General features: G+C 46.1%; 1 protein-coding gene across 3 annotated transcripts in view; it reads right to left on the bottom strand.

Moving 5' to 3' along the window:
• Positions 1-26,894, bottom strand: part of PRRT3 (proline rich transmembrane protein 3) — a 77,373-nt gene that overhangs the window by 26,400 nt on the left and 24,079 nt on the right. For 2 of the 3 annotated variants that reach the window (XM_040359007.1, XM_040359008.1), the window contains exons 2-3: positions 12,983-14,481; positions 5,823-5,969 (exon numbers count right to left, since the gene is read on the bottom strand). In XM_040359007.1, coding sequence (XP_040214941.1) covers positions 5,823-5,969; positions 12,983-14,396 — 1,561 coding nt within the window. In that variant the 5' untranslated portion in view covers positions 14,397-14,481. The remainder of the gene's footprint in view (positions 1-5,822; positions 5,970-12,982; positions 14,482-26,894) is intronic. The other variant, XM_040359009.1, reaches the window with a different exon arrangement.

Raw genomic sequence — 26,894 nt, 5'->3', positions numbered from 1 at the left:
CCACACCATTCCTTTAATGGCCTTTGGTAGGTTGCATGGTCAACGGTGATACAGCAAAACCTAAGGCACCCAAATGGCCAGCACAACCAAAAGGTAAAGAACTCAAAACTTTTCTGAGGTCCTATTTGCAAGAACAGAATTTTCAGTACATAGAAGATATCAAAATCATCAATGTTTTATAGACACTATGGGGCAGATTCACATAGATTTAGATCGGCGCAGCGTATCAGAGATACACTACGCCGCCGTACCTTACCTGGCGTATTTTTGAATCCTCAGCGAGTTCGCGCCGTAAGTTACGGCGGCGTAGTGTTTTTCTGGCGGCGGATTTCAAATTGGGCGGGTTGGGGGCGGGTTTCATTTAAATGAAGCGCGTCCCCGCGCCGAATGAACTGCACATGCATCGTCCTGAAATTTCCCGCCGTGCATTGCGCTAAATGACGTCGCTAGGACGTCATTTTTTTTAACTTAGACGTGAGTTACGTTCATCCCGATTCACTGACGACTTGCGAAAAAAATAAAAAAAATTCAAATTTCGACGCGAGAACGACGGCCATACTTAACATGGAAAGTCTATCTATACGCCGCAAAATACCAGCTTTAACTTTACGCCGGAAAAAGACGACTACAGACGACGTAAGAGAATGCGACGGCCGCGCGTACGTTCGTGGATCGACGGAAAAAGCTAATTTGCATACCCGACGGCGAAAACGACAAGAACTCCACCCAGCGGGCGCCGAAGTATTGCATCTACGATCCGAAGGCGTACCAAGCCGCACGCCTGTCGGATCTTACCCAGATACCGTCGTATCTTGGTTTGAGGATACAAACTAAAGATACGACGCGGGTAATTTGAAAGTACGCCGGCGTATCAGTAGATACGCCGGTGTACTCTCTCTCTGAATCTGGCCCTATGCCTCCAGGTGACAGTCTTCTGCCAACTAGAGAAAGAAGGCCTTACCATATCTGAGTAATTCTGTGCATTAGAAGCTGCCGTGATTCAGATAAAACCTTCCTCATATCCTGGCTGGAGGACTTGCCTTACTTACCATGGTCCCGTGACAGCCAGTGGTCCAGTCCTCCTGTGTCCAGCTCTGGAATGTTGTCAGCCACTCCTATGTCATCATGTACAATGCAGGATGTGGCTACTGTCCCTGCAATGTATGTGAATATGTCATTTGGGAGAGGGGAATGATAAGACGGGTCAGAGACCAGCAACAGCATTGGCTTTGGGGGACTGGTTGTCATAACTAGAACTAGATGGGGGTGAAGCCTATGGGACCATCGGTTAACCTCTGACACCAATGATCTGTTTAGCTATCTGTGACATTCATCCCACTGACCACCAATCTAAGAAGCATTCTTCCCACTGACCACCAATGTGAAGGAAATTCTTCCCCCTGACCACCAATGTAGAATGCAACCACCATAGTAAAGAGCATTCTTCACAGTAACTACTAATGTAAAAGGAATTACATGGGTATTTCCACTGACTACCAATATTGGGGGCATTCTTCCTACTGACCAGCATTGTAAGAATCATTATTTCCACTGACCACCAATGTAAGGCGCATTCTTCCCAGTAACCACCAATATAAGAAGCATTCTTCCCAATGACCATCAATCTAAGAAACATTCTTTCCAGTAACCACCAATGTAGGAAGCATTATTTTCACTCACCAGCAAAGTAAGCAGCATTATTTTTACTGACCACCAATGCACATATATACTTTGCACTGACCACCAATGGTAAGGGGCCTTCTTCTTACTGACCACCAATGAAAGGAGTATTATTTCCACTGACCACCAATTTAAGAAGAATTCTTGACACTGACCACCAATGTAAGGAGTATTCTTCCCACTGACCACTACACTAATGTACACAATGAGTTGTAGATATAGTAATTATTTTTGGGGGTTCCCTGAGACCTAAAGGTTGTTTCAAGGGTTCCCCCATATTAAAAAAGGTTGAGAAAGGCCGCCCTAGATTTAAAATGCTTTATCACATAATGCGTTTTACTGTTGGGCCATTACTGCAATGCACAGATCTAAAGGCGGCCTATGTGATTTTTAAAGGTTCCCAGCTCTTTTTTAAAGGGTTAAGTCCCTCTCCTCCCCAACTCTAGGCTCCCTCTCTTCCATCTGGTTCTTGTTACTGGTTTGTGCCGGCACTCCCTGTACAGCCGCTGGTCATGAAGAAACGTAAAAGCTGCCCATATAGAGAAAGCTAATGCAGCAGTGCGTCTGGATTTCAGGCTATGAGCCACAAACCTCCATGCATCAATGGAAGGTGGATTCATATATAACGCAGATGTCAGATCTGCAGGAAAAACAGTAAGTCAATGGATTTTAAACAGATCAGTATGGATATTTTTAAATTATCATGGCAGAATTGGTCGTGGTTATTCAGCCGGAATTGGACATGGGTATCCAGCTAAAACTGGACATGGTTATCCAGACAGAATTAGACAAGGTTATCCAGCCAGAATCGGACAAGGTTATCAAGCCGGGAACTGGACATTATATCTATCCGAAACTGGACATGGTTTATCCAGACATAATTGGACATGGTTATCTAGCTAAAACTGGACATGGTTATCCAGCCAGAATTAGACATGGTTATCCAGCCAGAGTTGGACATGGTCATCCAGTCAAAATTGGACAATGTTATACAACCGGAATTGGACGTGATATCAATCCGAAACTGGACATGGTTTATTGAGCCATAATTGGACAAGGTTATTCAGCCAGAATTGGACGAGGTTATCCAGCCAGAATAGGACAAGCTTATCCAGCCGGAATTGGACAAGGTTATCCAGCTGGAATTGGACAAGGTTATCCAGCCGAAATTGGACAAGGTTATCCAGCCGGAATTGGACAAGGTTATCCAGCCGGCATTGGACATGGTTACCCAGCCGGATTTGGACAAGGTTATCCAGCTAGAATTGGACAAGGTTATCCAGCTAGAATTGGACAAGGTTATCCAGCCGGAATTAGACAAGGTTATCCAGCCGGAATTGGACAAGGTTATCCAGCCAGAATTGGACAAGTTTATCCAGCCGGAATTGGACAAGGTAATCCAGCCAGAATTGGACAAGTTTATCCAGCCGGAATTGGACAAGGTTATCCAGCTGGAATTGGACAAGGTTATCCAGCTGGAATTGGACAAGGTTATCCAGCTGGAATTGGACAAGGTTATCCAGCCAGAATTGGACAAGGTTATCCAGCTAGAATTGGACAAGTTTATCCAGCCGGAATTGGACAAGGTTATCCAGCCAGCATTGGACATGGTTATCCAGCCGGAATTTTGGACAAGGTTATCCAGCCAGAATTGGACAAGGTTATCCAACTGGAATTGGACAAGGTTATACAGCCGGAATTGGACAAGGTTATCCAGCTAGAATTGGACAAGGTTATCCAGCCGGAATTGGACAAGGTTATTCAGCCGGAATTGGACAAGGTTATTCAGCCGGAATTGGACAAGGTTATCCAACTGCAATTGGACAAGGTTATCCAGCTAGAATTGGACAAGGTTATCCAGCTAGAATTGGACAAGGTTATCCAGCCGGAATTAGACAAGGTTATCCAGCCGGAATTGGACAAGGTTATCCAGCCAGAATTGGACAAGTTTATCCAGCCGGAATTGGACAAGGTTATCCAGCCGGAATTGGACAAGGTTATCCAGCCAGAATTGGACAAGTTTATCCAGCCGGAATTGGACAAGGTTATCCAGCTGGAATTGGACAAGGTTATCCAGCTGGAATTGGACAAGGTTATCCAGCCAGAATTGGACAAGGTTATCCAGCCAGAATTGGACAAGTTTATCCAGCCGGAATTGGACAAGGTTATCCAGCCAGCATTGGACATGGTTATCCAGCCGGATTTGGACAAGGTTATCCAGCCAGAATTGGACAAGGTTATCCAGCCGGAATTGGACAAGGTTATTCAGCCGGAATTGGACAAGGTTATTCAGCCGGAATTGGACAAGGTTATCCAACTGGAATTGGACAAGGTTATACAGCCGGAATTGGACAAGGTTATCCAGCTAGAATTGGACAAGGTTATACAGCCGGAATTGGACAAGGTTATACAGCCTGAATTGGACAAGGTTATCCAGACAGAATTGTACAAGGTTATCCAGCCGGAATTGGACATGGTTATCCAGCCTGACCTGGACAAGGTTATCCAACCGGAATTGGACATGGTTATCCAGACGGAATTGGACACGGTATCCACTAGAAACTGGCCATGGTTATTCAGCCAGAATTGGACAAGGTTATTCAGCCGGAATAGGACAAGGTTATCCAGCTGGATTTGGACAAGGTTATCCATCCGGAATTGGACAAGGTTATCCAGACAGAAATGTAGGGGAAAGAGACCGCAGCTCCAGATAAGTGCACTTCGGTGGTGAGTCTGAACTCAGAGAGATCCAATGGGTGCAGGCAATGCACGAAGCATAAATAGAAGCAAAAAGGTATGGACAGCCGCACTCCGATAAATGTAAAAAAACAATAAAAGCCTTTAATCCAGTAAAAAAACACTGCACAAACAGAGAAACAGCAAACGGTGGGATAATAAAGTTGACGCGTTTCACATTGTTATACAATGCTTAGTCATAGCTAAGTTTTCCAGCCAGAATTGGACATGGTTTTCCACCCAGAATTGTTTATGGTTATCCAGCCAAAATAGGATATGGTTATCCAGCCAAAGTTGAACACTGTTGTCTAGCCAGAATTGGATCTGGTTATCCATCCAAAATGGACATGGTTATCCAGCCACTCTATTCCGATGAGGATTCGCCAGAAGTAAGGCACACTAGTCCCACATGTGCAATTCTTGGCATTAGAAAAATCTAATTTTGATTGGCTGGTATAGGCAATGCTGATGGACTAGAGGCAATTAAGGACATTTTTATAAAGCAGTGACATTCAACAAAGATTCACTGCAGGTTAATCTTCATACATGCGCAAAGTGGTGGAACCCCACTGTTCTGGTTACATAATCCAATCCTTGGTGTCAGGAAGCCTGTTCAGGTGATAATTCCTCAATTTACATGGCTAAAGGTGTGAACTGTCAAATGTTGAAGTAGAGATGTTAAAAAAGCATTATATGTGAAAGACAGATGGTGTTGAAGGCCGTCGCCCCTGTACAGGGATGGCTGCCCCAGGTTGGCATGGTTCCATAACATTCACACTTCCCATCCTGTTCTTTGACAATCAACATCTGCCTTGACACAATACATGGATATTGTATAAACGTGTTGGTTCTACCTGTGTGGATATAAATTCTGGGGTATCTTCCTGACACTCATTAGAACTTAAGGAATGGCTTGGAAAAGCTACAAAATGTCTATAGTAGGGATGTCCCGATACCGATACTAGTATCGGTACCGATACCGAGCATTTCCCGAGTACTTGTACTCGGCTGAAATGCTCAGATGCTTCACCTGATACCTGGGCAGTCAGGTATCGGGTGGTGGGGGGAGTTACAAGTCTTCTCCGTGCCGCTCTCCCCCCATGCTGTCTTCTCCCTCTCATTGCCGCTCTCCCCCCGTTCGTTCTTGTCCCCCTCCGTGCCGCTCTCACCCTGTGTGTTCTTGTCCCCCTCCGTGCCGCTCTCCCCCTGTGCGTTCTTGTCCCCCTCTGTGCCGCTCTCCGTGCCATTGTTTGGCTCAGCAGCCCTTTCTCTGACCCAAAGGGTTGCAGAGGACACATTTTTGAATTTGCCAGCGAGTCCTTCTTTCATACTTTTTGATAAACACAGTTGACCACCCTATTCAGATTGGGTATACGTATCCACACTGGAGAAGCATCAAGTCCTACCTTGTGGCTTGGTCACTGGTGCCCTCACCGTTGTTGACATTACCAGCCCCGGTGGAGCACTTCCAATGATGGCGTTCTTCTGAGTGATGGATGGACCTTTCCCTGGCTGTGCAGATGGTCTTTCTTGATCATTAGTCTGTTTTATACCTGTCAACAAAAAAATGGTACGCTTTTTTAAAAACAAAAAAGGAGGTATTCTCACCTGTCCAACTGCCCATCCTGCTGATCTTAGCTCTGCTGCAAAGATAGGCTTGCTGAATAATCTTCAGCATCTGACACACTTTTGTGAGTGTTGGGTTCCTGACCCCCCACTGTATGCATTGCTTTCATCCATCGGCCCCACATCACTACAGGACACAATAGTGATGTACAGGCTGGTGGAAGAGCTGCATGCGGCTCACAACAGGGGGGTCCAGAACCTGACAACCCCAGAAATGTGTCAGATACGGAGCATGCTTAGGTCTGCAGGAGAGAGAAGGTCTGCAGTGCAGGCAGAGAAACAGGCAGGCATTTTGCAACCTTTTGTTTTTAAATAACAGCATAGTTGCTCATATCGAATGCACTTAGGTATTCATTAAAACATCATGACATGTATTTTTAAATATAGCTAGCGAAAGTACATGAATCTATCTAGATATCATCCTCTTGTAGTCAAGCAGTTCTTAAACTGAGAGGAATGGCCGGCGCTAGCAGCCAATCAGGTGTCCCGCATTTGTGGTGAAATATTGTCAGGACTTGGGTTACCTGCTGGTGGCACTGTGCTTCCCAGAGTGGAAAGTTGTAGTTCCAGTGTCCACCAGTAGTTGTCACCCAGCAGCCATCAGATCCCAGGAATCAGACTCTACCTGGTGCTGGCTGCTGGGGGGGTACTTAGTTCCTCTTCTGCTAATACACCTTGTCCAGTATTTTGCTTTGCTTGCTGCCAGATACTGAGTGGCTGGCGCCAGCAGCCAATCACCTGTCCCGCATTTGTGGTGAAATATTGTCAGGACTTGGGTCAACTGCTGGTGGCACTGAGCTTCCCAGAGTGGAAAGTTGTAGTTCCAGTGTCCACCAGTAGATGTCACCCAGCAGCCAGTAGATCCCAGGAATCAGTCTCTACCTGATGCTGGCTGCTGGGGGGTACTTAGTCCCTCTTCTGCTAATACACCTTGTCCATTATTTTGATTTGCTTGCTGCCAGATACTGAGTGGCAGATACTGAGTGGCCGGCGCTAGCAGCCAATCAGCTGTCCCGCATTTGTGGTAAAACATTGTCAGGACTTGGGTCAACTGCTGGAGGCACTGTGCTTCCCAGAGTGGAAAGTTGTAGTTCCAATGCCCGCCAATTGATGTCACCCAGCAGCCTGCTCGTGCTGTTTCTTCAGGGCTGGTGCTGTAACCAGCGGTTCCCACATGCATACGTGGGAGTGACATCATTGCGTATAGTAAATACAGTATATAGTAAAAACAATTTTTTTTTTAAATCAAAATTATCAGTCTTTTTATGTTTATAGCGCAAAAACATTAAGACCCCTTTCGCATTGAGGGCGTATTGCAAACGCTATAGTGTTAAAAATAGCAGCTGCAATCCGCCCTTAAAGTGCTGCTCTATTGTCTCCAGTGTGAAAGCCCGAGGGCTTTCACACTGGAGCGTTGCGCTAGCAGGACGGTAAAAAAAGTCCTTTTAGCCGCATCTTTGGAGCGGTGAAGGAGCTCCTCCACCGCTCTGCCCATTGGAATCAATGGGACAGCGCAGCTATACCGCCCGCAATGCGCTGCTTGGCCGCTAGTGGGGGGTTAAATGCACCCCGCTAGCGGACAAAATGCGTCACAAATCCGCCCATAGCGTCGGCTGTAAAAATAGCGGCATTTTACCGCCGACGCTATGGGCGGCTTAGTGTTAAAGGGGTCTAAAACCGCAGAGGTGATCAAATACAGCCAAAAGAAAGCTCTATTAGTGGGGAATAAAAGGACATACATTTTATTTGGGTACAGCGTCGCACGACCGCATAATTATCAGTTAATGTCAGTGCCGTATCACAAAAAATGGCCTAGTCATGAAGGGGGGGTAAATCTTCCAAAGGTCAATAAACTTTTGAATGTCAATCTGTGGTAGCTGTGACAGGATAGCCAACCTCGACACTCCAACCGTTGTGGAACTTTAAGTCCCATGAGGCATTGCAAGACTCTGCCAACCCCAGAGATGACTCCCAGAGAGTCTAATGTTGCCCACCCCCTTGTTCTATGCTTTTGTAAAATGGCCAAGAAATTCAAATTTTATTGTATTTATTTTGCCTGAGTTACACAAATCTAACAGCAGCTCAGTACACATGTAGATGGGTCTCAGTATGATTCACCCCCTCCATCACAGGGCATGCAGGAGGACAAAGCACTCTAAATGCTCCCATGTCTGGAGTGGATTGCTCATGCCATAGAAAAGAGTGAGTCACCATACCTGAGACTCCATCATTAACACATCAATCAATACACAACATGGAAAGTGAAAATCTATTCACCTGGATCTAATTATTTTTTTGTTTTTGCTCACCCTCCAGAAAAAAAAAGTCATCTGGCACATACTGTACTGTAAATCAACTGCTGTTCCTGTCTTGTAAGAATAATAATGGTTCCTACACTTTCCTTACCTGTACATCTCGGTCATTTTACGAACCGTGACCCAGAGGGTAACATTGTGTAGAGCACAACAGGAAGGGGCGCAGATTTGTGTCACTTTGCCCTACATTAAAGTTCAAGACAGAGGTGTAACTAAAACCTTTAGGGCCCCGGTGCAAGAAACCATAAAGGGCCCCCTTGGCTAGGGTGACCACGTGTCCCGGATTGCCCGGGACAGTCCCGCATTTTGCAGGTCTGTCCCGGGCACATTCATTCCAGGACAACACAGTGTCCTGGAAAGAAACTGACACAGCCACCCCCCCAGGCCAATCTGATGCCCCCAAAAAAGGCTGCCACATCACCGCTTTACTCACTGACAGTACTTGTCCTGGCCGGGAATGTCTGGAGGAGCACAATCCCGCCCCCTGCTTGTGATTGGAGAAATCATAAATCCCGCCTCTTGTGTCCAATCACTGTGTTGTGATTCGTTACAGCACAAGCTGATTTTTGGGAAGGGAGGGTGTCCCTGAATGGTAGTTTGGAAATGTGGTCACCCCCCCCCCCTGGCCCCTGACAGGGGCCCTTCCCATTAATCCAAGGGTCCTTTACTCCCATCGTGGGACACCTTCCTGCTGTCTTGGGGTCCCCCGTGGAGGCGGAATGCCAGAGCACAGTGTGACCTTTGTGACCCTGGTAGTTCCGCCCATGACTAAGCTCCAGGGGGTGGGGGCGAAACGCATTGGGGACGTGGCCTGGCGGGAGCCAAGGCTGTGGTTGCCACTCTCACTACCACCACTACAGGACTCCGTGGATGTGCGGCATTGGAGCCATTTATCTCCTTTTCCCTCAGTGATTACAGAAACTCCATCCCTTCCCTTCGCTCCCACAATGGATGCAGAGCAACTTGTGTTACTCTACATGCTGATTGAGCCTGAGCAGCACACTAATCTATTGTGGGGTCACAGTTCAGCCACTGGTGTCTATTTATTTTTTTGTTTACAATTACATTTTTTATTATTGTTTAGGACCCTGTTGGGGGCTTTGATGAAATATCAGGGGTCTAAACAGACCCCCTGATGTCTCACTTTTGAGACAGAGAAAGGGACTGAAGACAGATTAATCAGTCCCTTTCTCTGCAGCCTCAGCTGTAATAAATGAACGAACGGGAATAGCTCTGTACAGAGCTTCCTGTTCATTCTTAAACTGAAGCATAGTATATACAGTTTACTATGCCTCAGCAATGAATTCATTAAAAAAAAAGTCAGTGATCGATACCAATCACTGACTATTCATTAGAACAAAGAAGGGGCCAGTAAATTACACATTTACCGGACCCTATCGGATTGGTTCCTCTACATGCCCTGCCTTCCTATCCAGGTACACAGGGGGGCCGCACGGGCTCCCTGGAGCATGGGGCTGGGTCGCAATGGCGACCCCTGTACATTTGCCCCCAGTAGCCACTGCTTTATTCACCACTGCTTTTCCTCCAAACTGACTTTTCTAAATAACAAAAGCAATAATATAGATGTTGGGTAAAACGTCTTGTAATTAAACGCTTTAGGTAGTTGAATAGTTCATTTAGCGAAGGTCTACAAGTATTCAGGTTGAAATGTGTTTTTTCTAGCGAGTTAGCGGCTGGCCCAGACTGGGGGAAAGAGTTAACTGTCGTAACCTCAGTTCGCAGGCTTTTTGGTCGTAGCCCGCCCACCTGTGTTATAAAGAGGGGGAGAACTGAGGCCCAGGAGCCTTTTGGTAGTTGTTTCAGTTTCGGTTCTGTTCCCACTAAAAGGTACTGGGACTGCTGATTCTTGCAGCCTGCTAAGGCACAAGGACTCTTGCATACATCCAAGCCATGGAGAATACCAAGATGGACTCTCACCTCATGGAGGTATGCCTGGGCAGCCACACTACAGTAGTTAGTTCAGGAAAAGGGACGCTGTTCATATTGAACTGTTATGCTACAACTTGTTCAGTAAAGTTACATTAAGTATTCTGAACCTGGTCTGAAGTTACTTAGAGGGGTGCATGTTGGTTTGGCATATCTAAAGAACCAGGGTCTGTAAAAGCACAACGGGGTACGTAGTAACACCACTACAAAAGGGTTGGCAGGACAAGGAAGAGTAATGCAGTTGCTAAGAGTAACAAAGTACGAGTTTGAGACACAAAGCAACCAGTCGTTAGGCGTGATTCCTGGTAAGAGTGACAGGTCCTCCGGTAGTGAGGGGGTTGATGTCTGGATCCCTTCCTAGCAGTCGGGAAATCAAAAGCAACCGGATCTGAACCCACGTTACGAAGACCCATGGCCTGGTCACAAGGATTGTGAAGGAAAGAGCCCCATTCTATTACTGGGAGTTAGGTTACAGAGATACGCTGGACACAGTCCAGGAAGGGAAAGGTGGAAATCTTGTCCCAAAGAGTTGTCACCAGCATAGTGATTCAGTGGTTGGCAAGTGGAACCACTGTGCATGGTGGGAGATGCAAATATCCAGGAAGAGAGTGAGGATTTTCTCCCCTTTTGCAGTGAGTTCTTAATGTTTTTTCTTTTTTACAGCAATAAAGTATAACTAAAGGTAAAACTGGATAGACTGGAGATGCATTAGAACCACTGTCATGTTTTTATTGCTGTCTGTGTCCCAGTTAGCGAGGCTCGTCCTCCCTCTTTGTCCTGTTTACCGTTAATATTGAAGGTGAAAGTAAAAGAAAATCCTACATTTTGGGTTGCCCCCAGAAAAGTAATAGAGGGGACATTTTTCACATAATGTGCAGGGATTTCCTCTCACTTCCTGTTTTGGCTATGGGACAGGAAGTGAAGGTAAATTTCCATTATGGCACACAGATGGCAAACAAAAAAAAATCTGACAGGAGCCCTCCATTACCCTAAATCTAAAATGAAAAATAAAAAGTTTTGCCTATAGTTCTACTTTAAATGGTAGAGATGTTCACTCTTCTCTTCTTTCAAAACTGGCTTTAGATATGCTTCAATAGTTTCTACTAAATAATAGACATGTGCATTAGTTTTTGTCCGAATTTCATGGATTTTCATGTTCGTTTTAACAAACGATAACGAACGCGCAGAATCGGAAATCCGAAAGGTCCGACATAAAAAATGCTTTATTTTATTTTCGTTGCGACAACAGTTCAATATAGATAGAAGATTCGACATGACGGTGACAATAGCGATCTGTGTGTATCGAACCTGCGGTCGAATGTGCCTAACCTAACTCTATCAGTCGAAGAATATTCGACATAGAGAGAAAAGATTCGACATAGAGAGAAAAGATTCGACATAGAGAGAAAAGATTCGACATTATAGAGACATGAAGATTCGATGAAGCAGCTAAAAACATACGATCGCCACAAACGGACATTCATGGTCAAATGCTACGCCCATAGGCTATAGAAGAATTCTAATGTTGGTTGACTAGTAATAATAATTAATAAATATAATTATTACTAGTCATACAACATTAGAATTCTTCTATAGCTTGATGGCGGAGCATTCGACCATAAATGTACGATCACGGCATCATACAGTTTAGCTCAGTGGTCTCCAAACTGCGGCCCGAGGGCCGGATGTGGCCCTTTGCTTGCTTTTATCTGGCCCTTGGGGCACTCTTCCATCCACTGACACCAATGAAGGGGCACCATTCTCCCTTTCCCTCTACCGACACCATCAATGGGGCACTATTCTTCCATTCATACGAACAATGGGGCACTACTTCTCCCATTAAAACCAATGATGGAGCACTGTTGCCGGGGCCCTTTCTACTCCCACCGGCCCCCCTAAAGCCTGAAGGGCAGTTAACTGGCCCTTTGCTTAGAAAGTTTGGCGACCCCTGGTTTAGTTGCTTTGTTTAATCTTCTTAGAACATTTAACGGACACCATAAGCCTTCAATGACAGATTCAAACTTAAAAAATGTTTAACATTAGATTGATGCTCATTTTGTCAACGGTTATCGGGTGTTTTTTTTAAAATCGAAGCCGTACTTACCGTTTTAGAGATAGATCTTCTCCGCCGCTTCCGGGTATGGTCTTCGGGACTGGGCGTTCCTATTTGATCGACAGGCTTCCGACGGTCGCATACATCGCGTCACGAGTAGCCGAACGTCGGTACGGCTCTATACGGCGCCTGTGCACCGACGTTCGGCTACTTTTGGAAAATCGTGATGCGATGTATGCGACCGTCGGAAGCCTGTCAATCAAATAGGAACGCCCAGTCCCGAAGACCATACCCGGAAGCGGCGGAGAAGATCTATCTCTAAAACGGTAAGTACTGCTTCAATATAAAAAAAAACACCCGATTCCCCTTGACAAAACGAGCATCAATCTAATGTTAAAAATTAACTTTTTGGGTGAACCTCCACTTCAATAATTCAGATTTTCGGACGAATGCATTTTTTAACGAAACAAAATAAATAAAAACGAATTTCGTGAGTAACGAAATAACTGTATTTTTTGGACGAAAACGAGATTCCGAAACAAAATATTTCAGTGTGCACATGTCTACTAAATAAACTGGCTATGGTCTTCAGAATACTATACTAGTCTGGAACACACATACTCACTTTTTCCCTGAACTTGCATTGCTGGCTTTGGGGTCTCATGAGCTTGTGGAGACCTTGATAAAACTTCTGAAGGACTTGTCTTACTAGTAGAGATTGGAATGGTACCACCTGATGCCTCCCCATCCTTACCTCCACCAGCCATTAATATCCTCTCTGTTTCTGTTCTGGCCTTTGCTTCCAGGGTTACATAATCCTTGATAACCGCAGTACCATGTGGAAGGTCAGACTCTACAAAATGAGGCCACATTGTAGGCAGTGGAGTTGAAGGGTAGGGTTGGGTGTTGGCTTCTGGGTAGTTTATTTGAACAACTGCATCCAATGTTTTTCTCGGCTCACTAAACGATAAAATGTGTGTGTTGTCCGTTTCATTTTCAGCTGCTGTTGCTCCTTCTGGGATTATGTTTCCATCTTTTTGATAATGCAACCCATCTGCATGAAGAAACTCTACGTCTGCCGATATAACCTCATTCCCCTCGGGTCCTGCTTCTCGTAAAGTTGAGTGGTCTGTGACCCTTACGGCAGCCTGATATTGTTCTGTAGGCTGCGGCATGTTAACCTTCGGATTTACATTTTCATCAAGAAAGTTGTCTTCTGCTCTTATAAAGTTTTCTTGGGATTCTACAGCATTTCTTAGTATTGCTTTTTTCTCATGTTCATCTGCGCTCTCTATCTGAAGCTTTTGAAGTTGAGTGAATGGTTCATTATCATTAGTGTGCATGCCATTCAGCACTCCGGTCAACAATGCTATGGTGGAGACCACTGGGCGAAGAGTGGTCAACGAGTCCACAAGTCCAATGTTATCAGATTCAACATCGTTTCCCTTTGGTAGGGATTGTTCTTCTAACTGAGAAGACGGCATCTCCACCATTTTGTCTTGTTTCAATAGGACTTTGCTGTCTTTTGTCTCCAAATCAGATTCAACCGTTTTCGAAATGGTAGGCTGTATTTTGGAAAGAATATGTCCAGATTTTTCCGAACTTTTCCCAGCTGTGGTCCGTGAAAGCATTTTGTTGTGTTTATGTTCATCAGAGTCCAGCATTTTTTTGCTTTCCTTTGGTGGAAATTCATTTGAGATATTTTCAAAAGACTCCTCTATATTTTCTTCAGATCTTTCTCCCGGAATTGACGCAGCTGTTGAAGTCAAGCCGCCAACCCTTCTCCCAGGCAGTTTGGGATGATATACATCTTCGTGATTCCTTTCCTCCTTGGAGAAAACATTTGGGTTATGAAGATTTTGGACTTCCAACTCACTCTCTGAAATCCCATCAGAAGTATTCTTAAATGAGTTTCCCTGGTCAAGTTTATGAATATCTTTCGAGTCATCGGCATCCACTTCAAATAAAGATGTTGTAGGCTCAACGACGACCAAAATGGCAAGCAATGCCACAACTCGTAGATGTAAACGATCAGCCATTTTTTTTCCAGGTGTGCTAGAATGTATCTATTTCTTTGCTTTGCAAATGTAGCTTGCTACGTGTAGAAGAAAACACCCAGGAAACCTGTAACAAAAAAAAAAGAAGAGGACTATTTATAGCAATGATTATATAAACACAAAGCCATTTGAGAAGGCTATGGAACTTGTCACAAGGATGAAAACATTAACATTGTTTAGGCTGAATAAAGCTCACTGAAAACCACAGATTCTATGTTAAAGTGCAAGTAAACTCCCCCTATCGTTTTCAGCCAAGGAAGCTGCCATCTTTGCCTCTGTTTAATCTACAACGGCCATGATGCTGCACATGTGATCCGTTATAACACCAGCTATTGGATGGTTTGACAGTTTGGTTGAGAGCACAACCAATGGGAGTGTTACATTTCCCGGACGTGCCGGAAATGAAAATGTTTTATGGATGGGTTTACTTCCGCTTTAAGGTAGAACTAAAACCGGCCATAGATGGATCAAATCTCTACCGCTCCAGAAGGGACTGGCCAAGATTCAATCCATCTATGGGCAGGCTGATTATACCCAAGTTGATCTATGAATCAACTTGGGTACAACCAGCATGTCTGATTTTTAGCATGCCATTATTGACAGTGGCTATAGCCCCTAGTAGTAATCATTGTGTTCTCCCGAGACGGCTCCCCAGGCCACCCAACAGGAGAACACAATAGCTCTGTAGAAGGGATTCCCCTATCAACACTGATTGCATTGATGGGGGGAATCGAGCCTGAAGGGTCTTGTATGGAGACCTGAAGGGTCTGGTATGGCTATTGAGGGGGACCCCTACGCCATCTTTTTAAAAATAATTGGCGCAGGGTTCCCCTTAATTTCCATACCAGACCTGAAGGGCCTGGTATGGAATTTGGGGGGACCCCCACAATTTTTTCTTTACATTTTTGTTCCCCTTAGGCCTTGTACACACGAGAGGATTTCCGCTGGAAACGATCCGCCGGACCGTTTCCAGCGGATAAATCCTGTGGCGGATTTTGATCTGATGGCTGTACACACCATCGGATCAAAATCCCGGCGGTGACGTGCCGCGCCGATGACGCGGCGACGTGCGCGACCCTGGAAGGTAAATACTTCCACGCATGCAATCATTACGACGCATGCGAGGGATGGGAGCGGACGGACTGATCCGGTGAGTCTGTACAGACGACCGGATCAGTCCGCTGGACTGGATTCCAGCGGATAGATTTCTTAGCATGCTAAGAAATTTTTATCTGCTGGGAATCCGTCGGCTGGATTTTTATCCGCTGGGAAATGTCCGCTCGGACGTACACACGACCAGATCTATCTGCTGGAACTGATCAGTGGATCAATCCCAGCGGATCGATCCGGTCGTGTGTACGGGGCCTTAATATTCATACCACCCATTAACGTAAAAAAGCCTTCTGCAAGCAGCTCCCCCCAGCCCCCCCTAAACACTTACCTGTGCCCGATCTCAGTCCAGTAATGTGCACAAGAGCAGAGGCTCTCTTGGCTCCCTCTCTCCTCATTGGCTCAGACACAGCAGTAGGAGCCATTGGCTCCTGCTGCTGTCAATCAAAGCCAGCAAGGAGGGACTGGGGGGTGCTCTGTGTGTCTTAAGGACATAAAAAGCTAGCTCGGGTAGCAAACACACCCCCATAGGAAGTGGCTTGCTATGGGGGCACACAGCAGAGGGAAGGGGCCATGAGCGCCCCATGAGGACCTAAGGAGTGGAGGATTGGGGCTGCTCTATACACAGAGGGTAAGTATAACATACTATTTTTTTTTAAATAAAAAGTTTGCCTTTAGAATCACTTTAAAATTGTATGTATAAAAAAATAGAACTTTTTTCCGAAGAAAGACAAAGCAGATGTAAAACCCATTTATGTGTTTAGCATAATTTTTTCCATGAGACAATTCAATGGTTGATCCCAGTATGTGACTGGGAAAGTAAACTCACGTCAGATAAGATTTCCAACAACCCGGGGCCAGCGAGCTGTCTATTAATTTGGAACCCCATCAAGATCCTTGGACATTTCCTCTCCTTCGTTTTTGTTGAAAGCCTTTCCTATTTCTGGGAATTGTAATATTAATAAACATACATTCTGAAGGAAAGGGCTGTTCCGAGTCCATCCCTTTTCATCTACTGCATTGGCAGCTATTTTTGTCTTTTAGGAAATAAGTGAATTTCTTTTCGCATTCCTGCGTGTCCAAATAGACAGATACAGTATAATCATTTATTTTTGTATTTTTTTAATCTAAGCTTAAAAAACTGAGAGTGTCTGCTCAGCTGCTGTGAGAAATATCATTATAAAAGACCTGTGATGAACCCGGCACAGGGTGATGTACACATAATAGGGCCGGGGAAGCTGGACACAGAGGGCCAGATCCACATAGATTTAGATCCGCGCAGCGTATCAGAGATACGCTACGCCGCCGTACCTTACCTGGCGGAATTTCGAATCCTCAACGATTTAGCGCCGTAAGTTACGGCGGCGTAGTGTATTTCTGGCGGCGGAATTCAAATCGGCGATTAGGGGGCGGGTTTCATTTAAATGAAGCGAGTCCCCGCGCCGAATGAACTGCGCATGCGTCGTCCCGAAATTTCCCACCGTGCGTTGCGCTAAATGACGTCGCTAGGACGTCATTTTTTTAACTTAGACGTGAGTTACGTCCATCCCGATTCACGGACGACGTACGCAAAAAATAAAAAAAATTAAAATTTCGACGCGGGAACGACGGCCATACTTAACATGGCAAGTCTATCTATACGCCACAAAATACCAGCTTTAACTATACGCCGGAAAAAGCCGACTAGAGACGACGTTACAGAATGCGACGGCCGCGCGTACGTTCGTGGATCGTCGTAAATCGCTAATTTGCATACCCGACGCGGAAAACGACGCAAACTCCACCCAGCGGACGCCGAAGTATTGCATCTAAGGGCCAGATCCTCAGAGCCAGTACGCCGGCGTATCTACTGATACGCCGGCGTACTTTCAAATTACCCGCGTCGTATCTTTAGTTTGAATCCTCAAACCAAGATACGACGGCATCTGGGTTCGATCCGACAGGCGTACGGCTTCGTACGCCTTCGGATCTTAGATGCAATACTTCGGCGTCCGCTGTGTGGCGTTCTCGTCGTTTTCCGCGTCGGGTATGCAAATTAGCTATTTCCGACGATCCACGAACGTACGCGCGGCCGTCGCATTCCTCTTACGTCGTCTCTAGTCGGCTTTTTCCGGTGTATAGTTAAAGCTGGTATTTTGGGACGACGCATGCGCAGTTCATTCGGCGCGGGGAGAAGGAAATTCAGTGTCTCTTTAACACACACACAAAAAAAAGATATAGATAGACTTGCCATGTTAAGTATGGCCGTCGTGAATTGGGATGGACGTAACTCACGTCCAAGTTGCCATGTTAAGTATGGCCGTCCGTGAATTGGGATGGACGTAACTCACGTCCAAGTTAAAAAAATGACGTCCTAGCGACGTCATTTAGCGCAATGCACGGCGGGAAATTTCGGGACGACGCATGCGCAGTTCATTCGGCGCGGGGAGAAGGAAATTCAGTGTCTCTTTAACACACACACACACAAAAAAAAAGACAAGCTTCAAAGTAACAATCAATGCTATTGCGCACAGTCACAAAAGCCTTCTGAGGCTCAGTAAACGCACTTGACCTTGAGAAGGCCTTTCTATAAAAGCAAGGTTAATTGCACGCCAGCGACTCGGTCGGTTAGAGATGCAGGGTGGTGCAAAGTAACTTAGACGGGAGGAATAGACAATATCATTTTTCTTCACATCAGTCATCTTCTATTGAACTTACGGTTAAGTGAAACTGCAGCTTTCCAAAAGACCGGCCGACAGTTTTTTTTTTTTCTTTTTAACTACGAGGACTGGAGCTGGAGAGAGATAAAGGCCTCCATTGTGTGTCCCTCTGGTTGTATTGCTGCCAGAATACACAGCCAATAGTAGCAACTTTGCTCTATGTATGCACCCACTGCTACTAGGACTTGTAGATTTAAACAGGGAAAACCAGCCGCCCACTTAACTCCCAGAAAACAACTAAATATGCAGATGAAATACATACACTATATTACCAAAAGTATTGGGACGCCTGCCTATACACTAGGGTTGCCACCTTTTCTTCAAGTCAAACCCGAACACTTTAGCGGCCCATGGCAATTTTTTTTATAGTATAACCTATACATATATTTTGCTATTAAACACCATTTCGGATCATATGAAGTTAATACCAAGAGTTCCCCTTTACATCAGAGTCCTCAGAGTTCCCTTTCACTGTGAGGGGGGGACTCTGCAGACTCTGATGTAAGGGGGAACTCTGGGAGCTCTAACATAAGGGATGCTCTGGAAACCATGATCTAAGGGGGAACACTGATTTACAGGAGGACTCTGATGTAAGGGGGAACTCTGACGTAAGGGGGAACACTGAGAATTCTGATGTATGGAGAAAACTCTAATGTAAGGGGGAACACTGTGGCCTCTGGTGTAGAGGGGAACTCCGATGTAAGGGGGAACACTGAGAACTCTGATGTACGGAGAAGACTCTGATGTAAGGGGGAAAGCTGTGGCCTCTGGTGTAAAGGGGAACTCCGATGTAAGGGGTGCTCTGAGAACCCTGATTCACCTTTGTGTACTCAATCAGAGGCAGGAGAGACAAGGGAGACATTCACAGACAGGGATGGATGGTGAGCTCACTTACCCCCTGGCAGTCAGCACCTCTCATCCAGATGTATCTGAGGCTGCTGGACTTCAAATTTCCAGCCCCAACTTTCCTTTTCTGAGGCACAGCACTGAGGATTGGAGTGTGGGCAGACACAGAGAGGACAGGGTGGGGGTGGGGGGGGGGAATAGGTATAGATCGAGCCCTCTCTCAGGCAGTGTGAAAGAGACAACTGCAGCCATAAACCCCGCTGGCAAGCCATAGTCCAGGCTAAATAATGTGTCCGGGTTTCAGGCTTTCTGAAACCCGGACACATGATTCCAAACCCGAACTGTCCGGGTGAATCCTGGACAGGTGGCAACCCTACTATACACGCACATGAACTTTAATGGCATCCCAGTCTTAGTCCGTAGGGTTCAATATTGAGTTGGCCCACCCTTCTGGGAAGGCCGTCCACAAGGTTTAGGAGTGTGTCTATGGGAATGTTTGACCATTCTTCCAGAAGCGCATTTGTGAGGTCAGGCACTGATGTTGGACAATAAGGCCTGGCTCACAGTCTCCACTCTAATGCATCCCGAAGGTGTTTTATCGGGTTGAGGTCAGGACTCTGTACAGTAAGGTGACCAGATTTTTAAAATGAAATCCGGGGAGTCTATGCCCGGAAGTGGGTGCAAATACCTGGTACCTCTTAGACCGGTATCTGCACCGTCCTCCCCCCTGAAAGGTGCCAAATGTGTCACCGGAGGGGGGGAGGGTTCTGAAAAGCGGAAGTTCCATTTTTGGGTGGAACTCTGCTTTAAGTGGATGCATTAGAGTCATTGGTTTGAATCCCAACCACGGCAATACCTGCCTGGAGTTTGCATGTTCTCCCTGTGCCTGTGTGGGTTTCTTCCAGGTACTCCGGTTTCCTCCAACATTCCTGAGACATGCTGGTAGGTTAATTGGCTTCTGTCTAAATTGGCCCTTGTATGTGTATGTATAACTGTGAGTTAGGGACCTTAGATTGCACTCTCCTTGAGGGTGGGGACTGATGTGAATGTGCAATATGTATGTAAAGTGCTGTGTAAATTGACGGCACTATGTAAGTACCTGTATTAACCACTTAACACCCGCCCACCGTCAAATGACGGTGGGCGGAATACTCTGTTGTTCTGACAGGCTGTCATATGACATCCTGTCATTTAAAGCCGCTAGGGGGCACGCGCACCCTTCGCGTTACTGGGAACACATTGCGCGATGGCCGCCGGGCACCCGCGATTGCCCAGTCACTGAGCAGGGACGTGGAGCTCTGTGTGTAAACACAAAGCTCCACTTCCTGTCAGGGAGAGGAGACCGATGCTGTGTCCCTTGTACATAGGGACACAGATCGGTCACCTCCCCCAGTCACCCCCCTCCCCCTACAGTTAGAACACTGACTAGGCTACATATTTAACCCCTTCCCCGCCCCCTAGTGGTTAACCCCTTTCCTGACAGTCACATTCATACAGTAATCAATGCATATTTATAGCACTGTTCACTGTATAAATGTGAATGGTCCCAAAAATGTGTCAAAAGTGTCCGATGTGTCCGCTATAATGTTGCAGTCCCGAAAAAAATCGCAGATCGCCGCCATTCCTAGTAAAAAAAAAAAAAAAAAATCATAATTATGTCCCCTATTTTGTAGGCAATATAACTTTTGCGCAAACCAGTCACTATACGGTTATTGCGATTTTTTTTTAACCAAAAATATGTAGAAGAATACGTATTGTCCTAAACTGAGGTAAAAAAAAAATGGGATATTTATTATAGCAAAAAGTAAAAAATATTGTGTGTTTTTTTTTTTCAAAATTGACGCTCTTTTTTTGTTTATAGCCCAAAAAATAAAAACCGCACAGGCGATCAAATACCACCAAAAGAAAGCTCTATTTGTGGGAAAAAAAGGACGCCAATTTTGTTTGGGAGCCACGTCGCACAACTGTGCAATTGTCAGTTAAAGCGACGCAGTGCCGGAAGCTAAAATTTTGTCTGGGCAGGAAGGGGGTGTATGTGCCCAGTAAGGAAGTGGTTAAATAAGTAAATGCTTTTTTTTTTCCGTTTAGAACGCTTTTAAAACACAAAATCAGTATAATGTTGTTTACCATGACGGAATATAAATTGCAGCACTGTCACTGCCAACTGTCGCTGCCCGCGCTGCCCTCTCCTGATTACGCTTACAGATTTGATTAGCGGATGTCAGTCATGCAAAATGATCAGAAAGTCTTTAATAGTCAAATATTTGGAATAATAAGGATGTGATTGTAGGCAGGCAGAGCACTGAATGCACACAAGTGTTTTGATGTCGGTTTTTGCGTGCGTGCGTCTGTGCGGTTGTTGAAAGCCATAGGAAGCCAGGCAGGGCTGAAAATAGAAAGTACACAGAACAATTTACCCCGAGCTAACTAACAAGATTACAGTATGTCACGTTCAGTTCCTTGTTGGAAGTTTAATGGCGCTACTGCTGACTCATTACACAGCACTTAAAGGGAATCTGTGCTTTGCCCATCCAGGACACTTAAAAGCCGAAATTCAGGCGGATATAAAAAAATAAAAGAACTCAGTGCAGAAATGGTAAGAAACCCCCGTAATGGGCACAACAGGTGTACAGACCCGAGGACCTCAATGCAGGGATGGTGGGTGCCCCTCATAATGGGCACAACTGGTGTACAGACCTAGAAACACCATGCAGGGATGGTAGGTGCCCCTCATAATGGGCACAAAAGGTGGACAGACTCAGGAACTAAGTGCAAGGATGGTGAGCTTCTCATAATGAGCACAGCATATGTAAAAGACCCGGGAATTCAGGGCAAGGATGGTAGAAACCCCTCATTATGGGCTCAACGCTGGTGTAGGGAACTCAGGAACTGAAGTAACCTGCAAGGTGGAACCAAGGGATGTTGCTCAGAGGTGGGTAGGGGGTGGAACCAAGGGATGTTGCTTAGAGGTTGGTAGAGGGTGGAACCAAGGGATGTTGCTCAGAGGTGGGTAGGGGGTGGAACCAAGGGATGTTGCTTAGAGGTGGGTAGAGGGTGGAACCAAGGGATATTGCTTAGAGGTGGGTAGAGGGTGGAACCAAGGAATGTTGCTTAGAGGTGGGTAGGGGTGGAACCAAGGGATGTTGCTCACAGGTGGATAGGTGGTGGAACCAAGGGATGTTGCTTAGAGGTGGGTAGGGAGTGGAACCAAGGGATGTTGCAAAGAGGTGGGTAGGAGGTGGTACCAAAGGATGTTGCTCAGAGGTGGGTAGGGGATGGAACCAAGGGATGTTGCTCAGAGGTGGGTAGGGGGTGGAACCAAGGGATGTTGCTCAGAGGCGGGTAGGGAGTGGAACCAAGGGATGTTGCTCAGAGGTGGGTATAGGGTGGAACCAAGGGATGTTGCTCAGAGGTGGAACCAAAGGATGTTGATCAGAGGTGGGTAGGGGGTGGAACCAAAGGATGTTGCTCAGAGGTGGGTAGGGGATGGAGCCAAGGGATGTTGCTCAGAGGTGGGTAGGGGGTGGAACCAAGTGATGTTGCTCAGAGGCGGGTAGAGGGTGGAACCAAGGAATGTTGCTTAGAGGTGGGTAGGGAGTGGAACCAAGGGATGTTGCTCAGAGGTGGGTAGAGGGTGGAACCAAGGAATGTTACTAGGAGTTTGGTAGGGGGTGAAACCATGGGATGTTGCTCAGAGTTGGGGAGGGGGTGGAACCAAGGGATGTTGCTTAGAGGTGGGTAGGGGGTGGAACCAAGGGATGTTGCTCAGAGGTGGGTAGGGGGTGGAACCAAGGTATGTTTCTAAGAGGTGGGTAGGGGGTGGAACCAAGGGATGTTGCTCAGAGGTGAGTAGGGGGTGGAACCAAGGGATGTTGCTCAGAGTTGGGGAGGGGGTGGAACCAAGGGATGTTGCTCAGAGTTGGGGAGGGGGTGGAACCAAGGTATTTTTCTAAGAGGTGGGTAGGGGGTGGAACCAAGGGATGTTGCTCAGAGGTGAGTAGGGGGTGGAACCAAGGGATGTTGCTCAGAGGTGGGTAGAGGGTGGAGCCAAGGGATGTTGCTCAGAGGTGAGTAGGGGGTGGAACCAAGGGATGTTGCTCAGAGGGGGGTAGGGGGTGGAGACAAGATGTGAATCAGAAGTAGAGTCCCAGGGGGGGACAAAGAAAACAGTCCTGTAGAATTACTTTCCAACATCTAGCAAGAACTATCAACGTAAACCGTGCCGCAATGTGAAGATGATTTGTGAGGTTTAGCTGTAGGTGTCGGCCTTTTGGAAGTCACACAAAGGTAAGGCGCTCCATTCACATCTCAGCTTACACAGACTGTACCATCTGGTGCGCGGTTTGTCTCTAACAGTCCATGTTGTTCTAACAGGCAGGCCCGGAGCCGGGGCAGAAATAACAGTCGGCGCAGACCTGGACTGCGGCGACCACCAACTTGCAGCAGTTCAGTCCGGGGACACGGGCGTATTATCGGGTCATTAGCTGCGCTGTTCCGGGTAATAATGGGGAGGATGTTATGATAGGCGGGTGACGGATGGCTCAGATTCCCGGGACACCAAAGTTATTTCATGTTTTGCTATCTGCGGCTTCTTTACAAGAACTGGATGGAGGGAAACATTTTAGGAGAAAGGGGGGGGGGCTGGCGGTTGCTCCTTGTTCATTCTATCCTCACAATTTATTCCAATGATAACATACAAGAACGAAGGGAATTCTCACTACGTCTTTAAAATAAATGTGCAAAAACATGTGGTTGTAAACGATTACCTTGTAAAACAACCCATTCGGTTTAAAACTGAAATTAAGTACAAAAACATTTGTGTATAGATAAAAAAAAATTATAATTATAAATCTCTTTTTCCTCCTTTTTTATAGGTGATCACATTCCCTCTGTTCTCAGCTGCATAAAGAGCTGGGGGAGGAGAAGCAACAGCACACTGATCTTCCCAGTGAACGGCTGTGCAGAGGAGGCGTGTCAGGATACGTCTGATCATTGGAGGAGAGTCCACTGAGCTCCCAGCACAGCTAGAAAACTGACAATGGTGTGCTGCCCTGCTAAGTGTGGTCAGCTTTTAATAGGAAAGCAGAGGGGCTGGCAGAAAGCTTTCTCATACAAGTACAAGGTACAGCAGGCGCATAAGGGGCTGGATTCAGATAGGAGATACGACGGCGTATATTCTGATACGCCGTCGTATCTCTGAGTCCGGCCGGTCGTATCTGTGCGCCTGATTCAGAGAATCAGTTACGCATAGATTTCCCTAAGATCCGACTGGTGTAGGTGTCTTACACCGTCGTATCTTAGGCTGCATATTCACGCTGGCCGCTAGGTGGCGCTTCCGTATAGTTACGCGAGGAATATGCAAATGAGCTAGATACGCCAATTCAGAAACGTACGTCCCGCCGGCCCATTTTTTTTACGTTGTTTACGTTAGGCTTTTTTCGGCGTATAGTTACCCCTGCTATATGAGGCGTAGCTAATGTTAAGTATGGCCGTCGTTCCCGCGCCGAGTTTTGAAATTTTTACGTCGTTTGCGTAAGTCGTTCGCGAATAGGGCTGTACGTCATTCACGTTCACGTCGAATCCAATACGTCCTTGCGGCGTAATTTGGAGAAATGCACACTGGGATATTTTACGGACGGCGCATGCGCCGTTCAAAAAAAAATTCAAAAACGCGGGGTCAAGTAAAATTTAAATAAAGCACGCCCCCCAACATCCCCATTTGAATTAGGCGGGCTTACGCCACCACACATACGTTACGCCGCCGTAACTAAGGGCGCAAGTTCTTTCTGAATACAGAACGTGCGCCCAAAGTTACAGCGGCGTAACGTATCGGAGATACGTTACGCCCACAGAAAGATGCGCGCATTTTTTTGAATCTTGCCCATCAGGAAATTGAAATGCTGGGGTAACAAACATTTTTAACTGTTATTGGTTTTGGATAGAGTGGTGGAGGTGTTAGAACCCCTGTTGGGTTTTACTTGGTGGAGAGATTTCCCCTCACTTCCTGTCATGCTAACAACGTTTGATCAGACAGGAAGTGAGGGGAACTCCTCAACAGCAACAAACAGAATACATTTTTGTATCATTTTTAAGGGACCGGGCGTGACAACGCCTTCTAGGAATTCCCTTGTTATTTTAATGAAGAGTAAATAGGACAACATTGCGGTTGTCAGTTCAAAGTAAGAATTTGGACAGAAAGACAGTTGTGCCGTTCCACAACACGGCAGTTCAATTATGCAGAACGTACATGCGGCAGTATGCTTGAGGCTGACGCCTTTAACACTTTCACTGCCAGTGACATTTTTGCAGGTTTTTTTTAAAAACATTTTAGGCCTGAAGATTAGTTAACCACTTTAGCCCCGGGCCTGTTTTTCAGAGTCGGTGTTTACGAGACAAAACCATTTTTTTTGCTAGAAAATTACTTAAACCCCCAAACATTATATATTTTTTTTCTAACACCCTAGAGAATAAAATGGCAGTCATTGCAATACTTTTTGTCACACCGTATTTGCGCAGCGGTCTTACAAGCGCACTTTTTTTGGAAAAAATTCACTTTTTTAAATTAAAAAATAAGACAACAATAAATTTGGCCCAATTTTTTTATATATTGTGAAAGATAATGTTACGCCGAGTAAAATGATACCCAACATGTCACGCTTAAAAATTTCGCCCGCTCGTGGCATGGCGTCAAACTTTTACCCTTAAAAATCTTGATAGGCGACGTTTAAAAAATTCTACAGGTTGCATTTTTTGAGTTACAGAGTAGGCCTAAGGCTAAAATTATTGCTCTCGCTCTAACGATCGCGGCGATACCTCACTTGTGTGGTTTGAATACCGTTTTCATATGTCGGCGCTACTCGCGTATACGTTCGCTTCTACGCGCAAGCTCGTCGGGACGGGGCGTTTTAAAAAAAAATTTTTTTGCTTTTCGCATTTATTTTTATTTATTTTAGAATTTTTAACACTGAAAAAAAAAAAAAAAATTATCACTTTTATTCCTATTACAAGGAATGTAAACATCCCTTGTAATAGAAAAAAGCATGACAGGTCCTCTTAAATATGAGATCTGGGGTCAAAAAGACCTCAGATCTCATATTTGGGCTTAAAGACGCTGGGCGGGACTGATGTTTTGACGTCACTTCCGCCCAGCAGACCTATGGGGACGGGCGAAGGAGATTTTTCCTTCAGTCTCGTCCCCGCTCAGCTGCCGGATGGTCGCGATCTCCTCCGCCGCTACCGACGGCTACGGTAAGCGGCGGAGGGCGCGGGAGAGCGGCCCTCTCCCGCCACCGATAACGGCGATCTCGCGGCGAATCCGCCGCGGAGACCGCCATTATCGTTAACACGGCCGTTACCGAGATATTCATCTCTAAAGTGAGGACGTATAACGACGGTGGGCGGTCGGCAAGTAGTTAAAACACCCAAACATCATGGCCCGGATTCACAAAGCACTTACGCCGACGTAGAACAAGATACGCCGACGTAAGTGCAAATGTGCACCGTCGTATCTGTGCGCCTGACCCACAAACTAAGATGCGCCTAAAAATAGGCTTCGCCGACGTAACTTGCCTACGCCCGGCGTAGCGTGGGCGCACATTTAGGCTGGACGAATGTGGCGCGCCCATTGATTTGCGATTCAAATATGCAAATGAGGGAAATACGGCGATTCACGAACGTATTATCTGTCAATGGGTAATAGTCCATGGGTAATCGTAGCATCCAGACCAGCTACAGTGGGGATCGAAAGTTTGGGCACCCCAAGTAAACATTTGTATTAATGTGCATAACGAAGCCAAGGAAAGATGGAAAAATCTCCAAAAGGCAT

This window comes from Rana temporaria, chromosome 7 (assembly GCF_905171775.1).
Source record: "Rana temporaria chromosome 7, aRanTem1.1, whole genome shotgun sequence".
NCBI classification, from domain to species: domain Eukaryota; kingdom Metazoa; phylum Chordata; class Amphibia; order Anura; family Ranidae; genus Rana; species Rana temporaria.
Note: the sequence above shows the minus strand (reverse complement) of the source record. Positions and strands in the feature narration are given on the sequence as shown.